This window comes from Silene latifolia, chromosome 11, assembly GCF_048544455.1.
Source record: "Silene latifolia isolate original U9 population chromosome 11, ASM4854445v1, whole genome shotgun sequence".
NCBI lineage: Eukaryota > Viridiplantae > Streptophyta > Magnoliopsida > Caryophyllales > Caryophyllaceae > Silene > Silene latifolia.
This window is the reverse complement of record NC_133536.1, coordinates 103,203,165-103,218,781: the sequence shown is the minus strand read 5'-3', so window position 1 is coordinate 103,218,781 and position 15,617 is coordinate 103,203,165. Positions and strand designations below refer to the sequence as shown.

General features: G+C 38.9%; 1 protein-coding gene across 1 annotated transcript; it reads right to left on the bottom strand.

Moving 5' to 3' along the window:
- Positions 1–1,230: 1,230 nt before the first annotated feature.
- Positions 1,231–2,848, bottom strand: LOC141611842 (uncharacterized). The gene is made up of 5 exons (XM_074430483.1): positions 2,576–2,848; positions 2,212–2,298; positions 1,965–2,114; positions 1,689–1,886; positions 1,231–1,547 (listed from the first exon to the last, which is right to left on the bottom strand). Exons 1-5 carry the CDS (start codon positions 2,789–2,791, stop codon positions 1,440–1,442), a joined length of 759 nt encoding a protein of 252 aa, XP_074286584.1. The 5' UTR covers positions 2,792–2,848; the 3' UTR covers positions 1,231–1,439.
- Between the last annotated feature and the right edge of the window lie 12,769 nt (positions 2,849–15,617).

Below are 15,617 nucleotides of genomic sequence, written 5' to 3'. Positions count from 1 at the left end.
ATGAAAACCTGCACAAATATAATTACGGACTTATTTTATAACACTTCATACAAATAATGTCATTTCTCAAGTTATTTATCCTTGAATTTATGTCTAATTGGGAATGAAAAGGTCATCACTTTAAGTTCTGTTATTCAGGTTTTAAAGTGATAACTAATGATTTTTGTTCGAAAACTTTCATTTAAAATCAAAAACTAAAATTCAACACTTTAAATCTAAACTTGGTTTTAACTTGAAAACATCATGTTTTAAGTTGAAAACTATGAACATAAACTCAAAGTTTTCAATATAAAATCATGAGTATTCAAATTATAAATATTATTTGAAGTTTAGAAGTATTAAACTTACTTTTGAGATCTGGAACTTTGATCATCTTCAAACCTAGGTTGTGGCTGGTGGCTGCCGTTGAAGAGTTGTCGACATTAGCAATCTACCTCTTTTCTTTTCAAATGATTAGTGGTGTTTGAAGGACATTAGCTCATTGATCGTCGAGCAGTAAAATAGGCGGTGGTTGTAGTAGTGGTGATGGTGTGGATGTGGTATTCATAGGGTGGAGGACATGGCGCGATGTAACGTGGGTTGGTGGTTGAGGGCTTGAGGTAGTAAAACGAAGAAGATGAGGGAGTATATTTGTTCTAGATCTCCTGATTTTAATTGAAAACCTTTTATTTTGGGCCAACTCTTTTATTGGGCCCGTCCTATGCTATAGGACGGTCCTATAGGAGAGTTACTGAAATAGAAATAGCATAATACAATTGCCAACGGGCAAGGCGCTCTTTAAATAACAACAACAACAACAACATTACGGGGTAGGGGGGTCGGATGTACGCAGCCTTACCCTTGTGTTAGCAACACAAAGAGACTGTTTCCGAATGACCCAAGATGAAAATTGCGTCGAGAACTGCATTCAGCCACTTTAGTGAGCCATTTTGATTTATTCCATTATAATCCATAACCAAAGAATATGAGTCTTTGGCTCCATTGGAAATATGGAAATAACGCTCTTTAAATAATGTTTGAGAAAAAAACTTCATAATAATTGAATAAATGCACCTATTTAGTATTTCAGTGAGTGATCTTGGTACATCATTTTAGGGTAGGAGATGTGAACGAGACAACATCATCAGAGCCTTAATCCCAAAATGAATTGGGGTCGGCTGACATGAATCATTTTTAGAACCGTCCCTGGGTGAACGAGAAATAGAAGAAATAGAAGATGCGAAGGAGAAATTTTCAAGAAAACTGCAAAGCTGCAAGAGACTTTTCGCTGTGGTCACAAAAAATGTCCAATTCATAGGTAGGAAGGAATTAGATTCAAATATCCTACAATCAATCACACATTAATGAATTGTTCATGGACAAATTGAGAGCCAAACGGAGGAATCTTTGCGGAGTTTCTCCGGTCACATGTCCGCTTCATAGCTCTGTGTGTCCTCTTGTCAGTTTTTTATTGTGTCCATTTGTCGCTCTCTACGGAACTCACTGTAATCAGCCAATAAACTGCTGTTGACCTTATCTTTCATGTTTTCAACTAGCTTCCTTAGCACCTGCACACGGCTTAATTATGCTCAAGTTAGAAGCAGTAAAGCTTATTATTCCTCAAGTTATCTTTCTGTAAAAGAAGTTTTTAGTACTAAATCTTGGAAAAGAAAACAAAAGCGGCATTAAAAGATGTGACGAGGAGTGACCGTTTCAGAAACACTTGTGAGCATATATTGAGGGAGTAGAGCGAGCATTGGTGGGAGAATAACAGTGATGTTCATCTCTAATTGACCTTTGAGCCTGGTTCTCAACCCGCGTCTATCGGGATACAGGGCTCCTTTAACTCCAAGATTAAACTGAGTTGGCTTTGCTGCATCATCTAACCCCTGAAGCTCCCATCTAACCTGCATCAGAAAGCTAGACTCAAAACCAAAAAGAAACAATAAAAGCAGTTGTGAATGAGAATAAAGATAGTGACAAACAATGTCAAGCTCGAGGACTTTAGAGATTGACGGTGAAATTCCTGGTGGGTATTCCTTGCCACTTGTTTTACATCTCAACCTCATGTCTATAACTGGAATAACTGTGATGAAGAGGAATTCTATGGGTAGCATGTGTACTCTCCATTCTTCCTGTAAAAAAGTATTCCAATTTCCAAACCTCAAAATATGAAATCTAAACAAGTCCTTTTAATCTTACACAGCATTCAGAATTGATATGATATGATACCTCATTAAGTCGATGACTTCTTTGTTTATCGGGGAACATAGCTCTGAATACTCTGGGTTTATCCTCTAAGTAGTGATCAAATGATGCCTGTCAAAATCCCATATTCAAGTTTTGCATTATAATTGTTTAATAATAATAATAATAATAATAATAATAGAGTACCCCCAATGCCTCATTTCCGATCATTTCAGTGCTCCTCTAGTTGAAGGTAGAATACAAGGGAATCCAATTTTGTTCCCGCAACATATATAGGGAGACAATTACGGAATTTACATTTCATGATGACATGGGTTAGTAATTACGAATTTCCCAATTTCTCATAAAAACCAAGCACAAATAAATGAATAAATAAATAAATAAATACCGTCGGGGTATCAGTTTCATAGAGAGGAATATCAGTAGAGATAGAGGAAGAGTAAGTTGAAGGGTATTGTGCCTTAATTCCAAACCTCATTGCTGCTCGTGACTTTAATTTTGGAACACCAGCTGATTTTAGCACACCCTTAATATTACCTCCAACTAATGGCCGCATTAAACCCACAACTTCCCTTCCTCCCACTGCAACTGCCACTTCCCCCATTTTTTTTTCTCTTTTTTCTTTTTGGGTGCTCGCACAATGTTTTAACTGTTTCTTCTTCTAGAAAGATATAAAGGAGAAATTTAGTGTGACAAGAGGATTGGTCCTGCTGGCAAACACGTGGATTTGTCCCGACAAGTGCAAAATATTCAGTTTTTTTTTTTTTTTTTTTTTTAAAAAAAAAAAAAAACAGAATCCGGAATAACCCATAAATAAAGGAAAATGATGAAGTTATTACATTTTTTTTGTTAATGTCATAACAATACAAGCCAAGTGTAAGGGCAGATTATTATTCACGGTCTTACAAACATGAGTGATATTAGTAATTTCGGAGTGGCATTATGTCTTCCCTAGATAAAAGGTTCACAACTAACAACAAACTAAAAAGCATAAAATGGGACAACACGAGGCCAAACTAACATTCGAAATAAGCTATTCGGCATGCTCGATTCATCCACAATGCTAAGATGTTGAGCTTGCTTTACTCCAAGATTAGCTAACCAATTCGCACAAGAACTAGCTTCACCAATAAACGCGCTAAATTTCACTTGCCAAGATGAATCCAGAATAGGTGATATGCAAATCTGAATCAAATGAGGGTGTGCTGGGGTAGAGTTTATTCAGTTTTCATGAAGCTCACAATCACCTCCGAATCTGTCTGAATAATGAGCCGGGGAATTTTACGCTCAAGCGCTATAATAAGCCCCTCCCGCTCCCGATAGCCCCGGATTGCCTTTTGATGCCTCATCGATGTTTAAAACAACCCATTTCAAAGGCGGAGCAACCCACCTTATAAAAATCTCGCGATGTTGTTACTTCGATTTGATGCAAACGTCAGTAGCATCCCTCCTATCAAAGACTCGAGTTCCGCCATCTCAAAATCCATCCGACAACCACCGAGAATATAGATCGCCACAAACGAAGATCTTCACAGCCTTTAAACTTCAGGTTGATCACTATCCATTCTCGGAACTCAATAATATCAAGGAATTGACCGGTTTTAGTAAAAGGAAATAAAACCCAGATTTTTTTCCTTCACAACAACCACACAACAAATATCACAACATGGATCATCAGTGAATCCTCATCGAGCTTGATTCACATCATTCTCGGAACTCAATAATATCAAGGAATTGACCGGTTTTAGTAAAAGGAAATAAAACCCGGATTTTTTTTCCTTCACAACAACCACACAACATATATCACAACATGGATCATCAGTGAATCCTCATCGAGCTTGATTCACATTAGTAGTGGCCCTATCATGCATAAGAAGCTATAAGAACATCCACATTTTTTAAGGAGCCCAAGTTTTCCATGGAACTTTCCAATAAGCCTCCGATTCACCAATGGCTCATCGCGAATTAAATGAATGGCAGATTTAATGGAGAAGAAACCCGAAGACGCCCCAATCCAATAAAATCGGTCCTCGTTGTTCTCACCCGGAACCACATCGAAAGAAGGAATTATTTGAAAAACATCACTCGAGAAATACTCCGCGAATAATTTCATTTCCAAGCCAAGGTGTCCTCCCACATATACACACATTATCTTTCACCAGTTCATATTCTCCCAAACCCATAGCTAAGGCATGACTCCTAAACACAAAAGAGTGAGTTGCCCCCGAATAAAAAAGAACAAAAGATGGCGTGTTATGAACAAGAAAAGTACCGGTAACCACGTGAGCATCATTCTTCGCTTCCTGCTTGCCCATCATAAAAAGTTTCCCACTGCTTTTCTGGCCTCCACCCTGAACCGTGGTAGTCGAAGTAGTCGGATTGGCTGCCGAGTTCTGCGTCACACTCTTGTTCGGACGCTGATAGGAACCTCCATTATTGCCGTTGTAGCCGCCATTATTGTTGTTCTGTCCTCCACGATTATTCCACGACCCAGCTGGCATGTTATCGGCAAAGCTCTGGCTTGGAGCATGCGAAAAGTTTCCTTGATATGTCTCTGGAAAACCCCCTCCTCCTCTAGCAGCACTTGTACACTCATACCTCTTATGACCTGATCCACCACAGTTGAAGTAGGTAAGATTGGAGTTATCAATAGTACTCCGGCCGCCTCCTCTTCCCCAAGTTCGAGATCCCCCTGCATAACTAAATCCTCCAGAAAAGGTCCTAGCCTGATTGTTGTCCTTCTTGTGACTCGACTGGTTGCCGCCCTCACTCTCAGCCTTTCTTTTCTCTGCATTCCTTTCCTTAGCCTCCTTGGCCAAGTCCACTAACCTCTCAGCATGCCCCGCTCTTGCATATACCTCGTTTAGATCTGTGATTACCCCACCTCGTAGTCTATCCATGATCTTTGGTGCCAACACCTTTTCAAAGCGAAGAGCCAAACTCCGTTGACCCAATTGCATATCCTCCGCGTATCGTGACAGTTCTATAAACTGGTTATAGTACTCTGTGACGGTCATGTTATCGGCCATGGAAAAGGAATCAAACTCGACTCTCAGCTTATGGAGAATGTTCTCCGGCATGAAGTGTTCTCTCATAGCGCTCTCGAAACCTGCCCATAGGATAACATCCTGTCCCCGGTTCCTGTAGCATGCCCGAGCCTCCTCCCTCACGTTCTGCCACCATACCCCAGCCTCATCCCTTAGGTGGAACACAGCCTGTTCCACCATCATATCCTCCGGACACTTCACCACCTCTAGCAAACTCTCCATCTCACAGTGCCAATTGTCAAGCAGCTTTGGCTCACCGGTGCCCTCATAGGTAGAGGGGTGGAAGCGAGAAATGGTGGTGCTCAGCTGAGATGCAACCATCGGTTTCTCCCCTCCCTTACCCACATTCTTGAGTGCCTCCATGAGCGCATCTTGCTGCTTAATCATTCTGTAAATCTCCTCAAGTGTAATACTACGGTTTTCTATGTCTATGGGTACTCTATCGAGTAGGGCTTACTCTGTCGAGTAAGTAGCTTTTGACGCAAAATAGTAGTCTGCCTGTAGGGTACTCGATCGAGTAAGTTGGGGACTCGATCGAGTAAGGGGCACTCGATCGAGTAAGTTACTTACTCGATCGAGTAGGTGTGTTTTACGGGTTTGTTTGGACGGGTTTTGTTAATAACGCGAGATTAATATAAAAGCTTCCGTCATTATTTTCTTACACTTTTCAACATTCTAAACCTTTCAAGAGAAGTATAGAAGTTACGTACATTGCATCTCTCGCGTTATTGGCAAATCCCAAAGCTAGGCTCGTCGGATCATCTCGTTCTTTACGCCGTTGTGATCATCGTGTCAAGGGTAAGTTCCTTGTATAATTTTTATAGCGTTTGGGTGAGTTTCTTTGAAACCCTAATTGGGTAATGTTGGGGGTTTTTGGGTGTTTTGTGTAGTGTTGGTAGTAATTGTATGTGTACATGTTATAGGAGGAGGATTCGTAGAGGAGAAATTCTGTTAGCTGCTAGATCGTCTGTGGTGATTGCTTTTCCAGGTAGGGTTTCCCTACTCAGTATTGGTTACATAGTGTTGTTGGTGATCGTTATTGTTGTTGATTAATTATCGTATTGGAATTGGTTTTTGGTAATTGTTGATTGTATAAGGTGATTGTTGTATAACTGTCTGTGATCTTCGGGGTGCGTCCCTGGCTGAGTTGAGTCGCTTGTGGGAGTGGCTTCACGCCCTTGATTCGCCTTCTGTGGAACCCACCACAGAAGGGATGTGCATATTAATGAACATGGATTTATCGCTCGATGGAGATGAGCGGGGCTTAGGTGGGAACGGCTGCGGTCCCCCACTGGCGGTGTGGAGTACTTGTTGCGATGGGTACTCTGGCAGGACTACACACTTCAATGTGTAGTCAGGTGTGTGGAGATGAGATGGAGTTGTGGTGATTGGGTTGTGCTGTTTGAGTTGTTTGTAGTATTGTTTCTTTGCAGCTGTTTGTTTTATGTAATAAGCACTGACCCCGTTTAAATGTTTTAAAAATTGTGGTGATCCATTCAGGGATGGTGAGCAGTTATTGAGCAGGTATGATTGATGCACATGGGATAGCTGGGTTGAGTCATCACGAGCTGTATTAGAAGTCTTCCGCTGTGTCGAACAATCTTCATTTTGTTTAGTTGGTTTAACATTTTGAGAACAATTGTATTTCTTTTAGCAGTTTTGTATTTGGTTTGTATCGCTTTAAACTTTATTATTAAAGTACGTTTCTTTATGGTCTATTTAATTATCATTGCCTGGGTAACCGAGATGGTAGCACTTCCATGCCTTAAGTGGTCCTGGTAAGGCACTTGGAGTATAGGGGTGTTATAAAGTGGTATCAGAGCGACGATCTTGAAACCTGTAGCTAATGAACTTAATGAACATAGGGAGTCAAACTAAAATGAACCCGAGTAGGAGTTGTTAGAAGCTAATGCAAAGACTTGGGAGACGTCCTAAAGTCGCGAACTCGCCCTACATCTTTAAACCGGTCACTATGGGGTGTCATGGGATCGCTATGTGTTTACTAATGTTCTATTGCGTATGTTGGATGATGTCTTGTATATAAATGTTGGAAAATGATTGTGGTGGAATGGGGAATGTGGTAAATGATAAAGTGTTGTGAATAAGCAGGTTGCATGACAGTTGGTTTACCATGTTGTTTGGAATTGTTGGAAAAGTATATGAGAAGGATGAATGATGTGGTGGAAAAGGGAAGTAGTTCATATATGATAATATGTGATGAATAATGATGTTGCAGGATGGATGATTTACAATGTGGCTATACTAGTAAAATGTGATTAGGGGATGTGATATGATTATACATAATTTTGTTTACGTAAAACTATATAATAAGTTCATATACTTGTCTACTGTTGTATCATATGCATTTGTTAGGTGAAGAATGTGGTTGAAATGGATGAATTGATTGGAAAAGATGGAGTGGTAATTGCATGAGAATATGAATTTCGTAATTATGAATATGTTTAGGTGACAAAGTGGATTTGTAATATTGTTGTATTAGTAACATGGAAATAGGATTTGTAATGTATGAGTATGTTTTGTGTTACGAAAAGTTATAAAGTTAAAGCATGCGGGTAGTACATGATTGATAAGTTGAATGTTATATGAGCATGATAGATGTTATTGTTTGGCTTTTGGTAGGTGTGGACGCGGGCCCACGGGGGTCGCTCGGGTAGAAAGCGAGCAAGCTTTGCAATTGTGGAGTCGCCACCAATTTATTGTGGAAAATTAGAAACCGTTCGAATACTTCGCGTCACGTCAAGACACAAATGACATAGACACTAAGAACTCGTTACCCTTAGCATTCTATGTCTAGAATGACTCTCGTGGATGCCAATGAATACGGATGTTCACTGTGACACCTCGCGATAAAGCGGAAAATATAACTAATAAAATGCGGAATTTTAGGGAATTTTTGAAACTTTTAAAAATTTAAAGCGCTGGTTCACCAAAATCTAAAACATAAATAAAGTGTGCGGAAATAAAGATTTTAAATTATACAAACGTGATAGTCGAGGTGAGGGAAAATATATCCCTCGAATGACAATACAATAAAAGGTAGGTGTAAACAATCCTAATAAACCAACTACTAGGCCGAAGTGCTCGCTAGCTCACACATGTCTTCACCCCATGAATGCACCACTAATACCTGTCATTCATGTAAACATGAACGCTACAATCAGTGGGGACAACTCAAGGTTCTCCCAGCCACAACATGTCGAAACGAACATAACAAAGAACTAAAACAGGTAAGTCATGTAAGACTCTTACAAAAATATGGATATCAAGTTTATGTTTAAACATGGTAATTAAATGAGATGGAACAAAATAGATCAACATTAGCATGATAACGGTTAAACTATTCATGTGAGACAATTAAATAATATGAGAGACAAGAATACGGTCATTTATACAAGGGCACGCATTTCAAGGAAATACAACATAGATATGAGATTAGAATCCAAATCATGTGAAGCAATTAAGTAAGAGAGCAACCAATGCAAATTACAAGGATAGAAACTGTAGCCATTACTTGGAAAACCACTTAGCAAACATTGTACGGGACGTGGCTACTAATGTCACATCCATACTTATGGCTTGCATCTCACCATAAGAACGGATGAGAACATCAATCCCGACGATCATATCGCAACTAGAGGGCTTATAGCTCACCCCTAGTATCCGATAGGACCAAGACACACAACGCAAGAAAGACAAATACCAATATCTATAACCAAGCAAGACCTTTACTACTCATATATCAATATATAATTCCCCTGGTAGGACGACAATGGTACTCCCAAGACTCAGTCCTAGTCTAAATCTGGCCAGACTCTCGGGACAAAGATGCAGTTCCCGATTCGACATGCGGCAGAACAGTCCGCATCCAAGACTCGAAGACAGATCGGAAATCGAGAACCCACAATCGGCAGGACAGTCCGAAAGAGGCGGAAGATATGAGCTAAACCCACAGTCGGCAGGACAGTCCGAAAGAGGCGTAAAGATAAGTCAAGCAAAAAGGTATAGCATAAAGGCATTATCAAGAGAATATGACTCAACCAAGCGATACGAATCAACTTGGAAAGAGACTAATAAAGTAATAAGCCGATGATAATTTAAGTAAGACATCCAAGTCCAGTTATACTCGTAAACATGGATTAGTGACTCATTTCTCAATACTTGTCACGTGAATAAAAATGTAAACAAACAGAGGTAAACCATTTATAATAAGCAAAACAAGCATTCAATCATAAATGACTCAATTTAATTAAACAAGTAGAATAACTCACTCATATTTGAGATACGATAAATAAATGAGAATGAACGGATTAAAAATTCATATAATAGGTAAATGAGACGTTTCATCAAATTTTGACTTGAATAAATAATAAATTCCACATTTATGATTAATGTGAGAAAAATATATGAATGAACGATATTTAACGAATTAAGTTATATAAAGCATGAGACGGGTTTTAAATAGACCAAACACGAATTTATATCGACTCAAGAAGGTACACAACCCGAGGCTAGGCCACGGCTCAACCTCGTGACTAGGGCCATAACTGGCCAGCCCTAGCCACTGTCCAAGGTCGCAGGCAGCCCCAGCTCAGGCCATAGGCCGCTCCTGCTCAGACCACAACTGTCACCAACACTCCACCTAAACAACTACCCATCTCAGCCATCAAAAACCCATGCTTGACTGTCCTAAAACAGCCCACTTCTACCATCCTTACACCGTCCCAAACAGTCTGCATTCTTTCCCAAAATGAACATGTCAGACCAGCCAAGAAACTTGCCCAGAAAACCTGCAAAACTGACTCAAAACAGTCCCACAAGAAAGCATTATACCGACCCAAAATCGGCGCCAAAACAGTCCCAAAATAACTCGCATAACACTCATAAGACTGTCCCATAAATAACCCTTATTCATCATGGAAAGTTGTCCCAATACGGACTAATTGCAACCGTGAATGGGCTGTCCAAAACAGTCCCAAAAACTATACAAAACCGTTTCCAAAAGCAGAGTACAACACGTCCTAACCCGAGTCAAAGAGCCATGACACTAAACCTCATATTTCACGATGTACATGCACTAATGTGAAGTAGCAGTTTTACAACAATAGGCATCTAACTAAGAGAAAGTCACCTGAGCATTTTTATTATTTGTGGCCAATGTTCATTCACCTTCCATCCATATTAGATAGAAGCACCAAACAAAGCCATCAAGTAAACCATGTGGATTCCACATTAACCCCTTCAGCCTCACCACTATACATCTCCCCTTTTGTTCATCTACTAAACAAACTCAAATATAATCAATTACTTGAATTGCGCATTAACAAAATTCTTCTCAGTCAAGCTCTTCCATAATTTTTGTATAATGTCCACCAAAGTCGAGCAAATGACTGTCACAACTAGCTGGATATGGAAACCAGACAATGTGCCAAATCTACTTCAATAAGTGATAACTAATAAACCCTAATCTCCCCACTTTTGTTGTCCTGTGACAAGACTTGCAGCAAAACTTAAACAGCAACTAGAACGATCTATCACCAGTATTAAACCAATCATTATCCATAAGCATAGCTTTGAACAATTAGGAGCAATATAAGAAACTGGAAATAAAACCAAAACAGAATTCAAACGACCCAATTCAGCATCATTTTGAGACGGTAATTAACATACAAATGAGAAAAATATAAAGAACCAAACTTTAACAAACTAGAGCATATAAAACGACCCATAAGACGAAATTTCGACGTATTTGTCGAGTAACCTATCACCGTTACCTTTTTTTTGCTCTCCTAAACGCCACAGAATCGCCCAAGGATGACTCGAAACCCAAAAATAGAAGAAATTAACCCAAAATCCGAATCCTTTGTAAGACGGCCGAATTGAAATAGGATGAAAGCTTAGCTCTATCATACATATAAAGAAGGAGGACGAGATGGGGAAGCGATTGGTGTAAAATTTATCGAATTTGGTTGAGAATGGAGGCGGGATCTGAGGTTGGAGGTGACGAAAATGGCGATTATGGGCTCTGCTTGAAGTTTGATATTGTTTTGTTTTGTTGTCAGCTCCTTTTCGCAGGGAAGAAATGAAATGAAGAGGGGTGGTGGGGACGAGGGATTATAATAATAATAATAATAATAATAATAATAATAATAATAATAATAATAATAATAATAATAATAATAATAATAATAATAATAATAATAATAATAATAATAATAATAATAATAATAATAATAATAATAATAATAATAATAATAATAATAATAATAATAGAGATATTTTAAAAGTAGAGTCTGGGATGTTAGGTGGGTGTGATGTGTTGTCATTATAGGATAGGTCGAGAAAGGTTAGTCTCACAAGTGGAAATGTGACGGTCTATTGCTAGACGGAATTCAAGACGCGAATTATTATTATTACAGTCATTATTATTATCCGACCAAAAACACGTATACATATATTCTTATATAAATTATGCCTTAAAATTATAATTTAATAATACGTATTTTTTATAAAAATGAGCTTTTATATATTACTTTTATAAAAATCGTGTTTGACATAAGATTAATTAAATTGAATAATTCAAAAATATAAAATAAAGTAATCAAACTGTTTAATAAATTTTAAATGTCAAAATGGAAAATTCGCGGGTGTTACATTCACAGAGATATGGAGTAAGGGGTGAGGGTACGTATTAGGAAGCTCTTTTGATCGAACACCTAATCCTGCCCGCCTCGATAGCGGCCTCTACTAATTATTAGGGAAAATCGTCTATACTCGATATGTTGAAGGTTATATGCATGCAATGCAACATCCATTAGATTAATCCTAGCATGTGAGAATTAACTAAGTCGGTTAACACGTAATTTAGCATACAATAATGTCGAGGTAGAAATTTAAATTGATTGCATGTGAGAGCAAGTAATAAATCATACAATACGGTAATTAAATAAGCAACGATAATTAAAATTACAATAATTACAATGGATTAATTGATTTACGTCGAAAATACATTTAAAACGGATATTTTGAAAAATAAAGAATAAACAAATTAACGAACAAATTATTAGTGAATACGAATAATAGTTAATTAATACGTTAGCTAAACTAGGTCAAGGCAGAAACGGGAGTTAAGAGACAGAACTCAACCCGGAACAGGCGCAGCAGAGCTGCGTCCTTTGGAAGAGGCGCAGCAAACGCTGCGTCTGTTCCTGAGTTCAGTTCTGGCTGTGAAGCCGGAATTGCGTGTTGTTAATAATCATTGGTGATTTAAGGTTTGATTATGGACATTTGACTCGGATAGAAGTGATTTAACATATTATTTACATATGATTGGGTCATAAAAACAATAAAACATGAATAAAATTAATTAGGACAAATCAATAAAAAGATTAATTACGGGATTAATGATACAAATCAACAAACTAATCAGATTAATTAGGTTATTAGTGACGAACTAATGATGGTAATGATAATAAACAGATGAAAATATACCAATGATGGATTTCAGAGACTTGATATTGATGAATCAAACCTCTAAAAACCCAAATTGATTTTAATGACTAAAACCCGCAAATATGAATTATAAGGGATTTAAGTCGGGATTTAAAAGATGAATTAAATATTAATGATTTACATGTTAAAGATATTATACTAGAATTATCGTGTCAATGAAACATGAACAATTGAAAACAAAACAAAATAGACGAACAAAAGACGAAGGAAGAAGAAAGGAAGCAGGAACTGCGACAGCCTCAGGAAGAGGCGCAACAGTTGCTGCGTCCTTTCTCGACGTTTGTCTCCTGTTAATCCGTAAAAAGGGTTTAAAACAAGGTTTTATAAATCGGTTTTGAATGTGTTTTCGACGTAAACCTTACAATAATGATTACAAAAATAAAGTACAATAATAAAATAAGGGATTTACACCCTCAGACTTACATGTTTGACGAAACGAGATTAACTAAGTTAACGTTTAGTGATGCTCGACTCGAATGTACGACGAAAGTGCCCTCTAAGAGGAAATTAAACAAGATTGATTAAGTTGATTGATGTGGAGTTGGTCAAATTGGTCGGTCATGCAAAACGAGATTGGTACTCAGAAGGATCCGAGCTTACGTGGTTGAAAGTTCAAGCACGTAGACGTTAAAAAGCAAGAGCGTGGTCTAGAATGCAAAGGGAGAAGAGAAGGGCGGACACTCGCGTGAGAAATATGAGGACCGAAGGTCTCTATTTATATTAATCACGGAATTAGGGTTTCGGAGAAACTTTGGAAGTGAATCTCAAAAAGATTTGAAAATACGCAGAAAGGAACTGGGGAAGAGGCGCAGCAGCCACTGCGTCTCTTGGAAGAGGCGCAGCACCTGCTGTGTCCTTTCCCAAGTGGTTTCCTCCTGCGGAAGAAAGATTTCCGCGTTTCTATTATGGAATTGCAGTTTGATCTCAATTTCCTTAATATTTTATATAATATTTCCGGGATATAATTTGCCAAAGAGATTAAAAGGTTTAAAATATGGAATAGAAATATCCGGAACATTCCACAATATTCTGACTCGGCATTTTAAACGGTTATTAGAAAATGAAGACGTTTTTTGACCCGGACTCCAAATGTACTCTAGTTACTGTCAAAACGACGTATCGGCGCGTAGATGACGACTATGAGGTAGACACAAGTGTTTGAGCTATCACTTGACGATAAACTTACGAACTGTCATAAACCGTTCCGCGTACCAAACATGCGGCCCAATCATCACCGGGTGGCTTGCGGGAGGTGCAGAAATGAGGTATCTACAGAGCCCCCACTTTGACTGAGGCTTGGACAAGGCGAAAGTCAAAGTATAGCCATCAGGTCAATCAAAGATTACAACCTGACGACTATGGCGACGCGAGGTGGCTCAAAGGGTCTGAGCCAAGGACCTGTCGTCGGGAACATTTTAGAGTCTGTCGACTATCGGGGAGGGTCGTTTAAAGTCTATTAGACTACGTAAGGAGGCTCGCCAGCCATAAGAAGAAACCATACCTGAGATTCCTTGAGACTCCAAGGGAAGGCAAAACGTGAAATCGAAGAGGCAGCAAGACGTCGGCAGGAACTACTGGGGAAATATGTTCGGGTCGGTTTTCAAACAAACTTCGGAAAAACTTGAGTTTGATGTTCATCTCCACGTGTTGAAAGGGACGACTGTCTGTCTGGAACTCTCGCTAGGGGAACATAATCGGGACTGATCTCCACGTCTTGGGAGAGACAATTGTTTGTCCAGAACTCTCGCTGGGGGAATAGAATAGAGGTGTGTCGAAACACCTGTCAGAGGGTACTCGCTCGTTGTGGCAAGCGAGGTCTTGATAGCATACCACGACAGTTCACAGTTGGCTTGAAAATGCGGGTCCGGGCGAAGAATAAACATCAAACGGACCAAATATATGATATATGGTACTGAGGAAGAGGCGCACCAAAGATGGGCCCACAAATAACGAACTTATAACGAATCTTCGAAAATTAATTTGGAGGGAAACTGAGGAAGAGGCGTAGCAAGAGCTGCGTCTCTTGAAAGAGGCGCAACACCTGCTGCGTCTTTTCCTGGATGTGGCTTTGTCTGGGTAAAAACTCGATAAAACACGAGTTTTATTCATAATTTCGAAACACAAATCCTCACAATACTCTTTCAAATTCCAACCATTTATTGCCAAAATTTGATCAAAAGCTTGCATTTGCCATGGCTAATCGAGGTATGTGTATCATTTTTGCATTAATCTTCCATATTTGATCAATTTGGACCGACAAATTAGGGTTTCCAACCCTAAAAATGTCGAAAATTTAAGCATGTGTTCATTTCGAATTTTCGAATTGACTTGGTAAATGGATAATTGGAAATATAAGGATCATAACCATGTGTTCATTTCGAATTTTCATCGAGTTTTGAGCATTTGAGTGAAATTGAGACGGTCTCACAACTGAACCATAAATTGCTTCGAAAATAGCCTTAGGATTGCCCACTTGTGATGAAACTTGATATCTAGAATCCTTGTATGATGGGTAAACTTCCTATCATTTCGGATTTTCGATTTGTGACGGCTTTTTCAGGACACTTTTCTAGGGCATAACCATCGTAATAATGAAATGCTGTCGAAATTCCGACTCAAACCCATGACTAGGCTTCAATTTAGACTTGACTTGACCCATACTAACACATGAGCGGACGGTTTTGTAGGAAAACGGCCAAAGATGGCGAGAAAAGAGCGATTTCGGAGCTTTGAAAACTCGAAAATCCCCTAACTAAGCCTCGTCGTCATTTGACGCGGCCTAATTCATTTTAATTTTGCAGGTGACGAGGCTTCTACGTCAGGGAGAGGTTCCATAGATGTAGATACTGTTCT

What these genes read in the sequence shown, in the direction of transcription:
- LOC141611842 (XM_074430483.1), bottom strand. Translation starts at nt 2,791, where the DNA reads ATGGGGGAAGTGGCAGTTGCAGTGGGAGGAAGGGAAGTTGTGGGTTTA. An exon ending in ATGAAACTGATACCCCGACG is followed by an intron (nt 2,299 to 2,575) that starts GTATTTATTTAT and finishes GGATTTTGACAG; the next exon opens with GCATCATTTGATCACTACTT. An exon ending in TCACAAGTGTTTCTGAAACG is followed by an intron (nt 1,548 to 1,688) that starts GTCACTCCTCGT and finishes AGCCGTGTGCAG; the next exon opens with GTGCTAAGGAAGCTAGTTGA.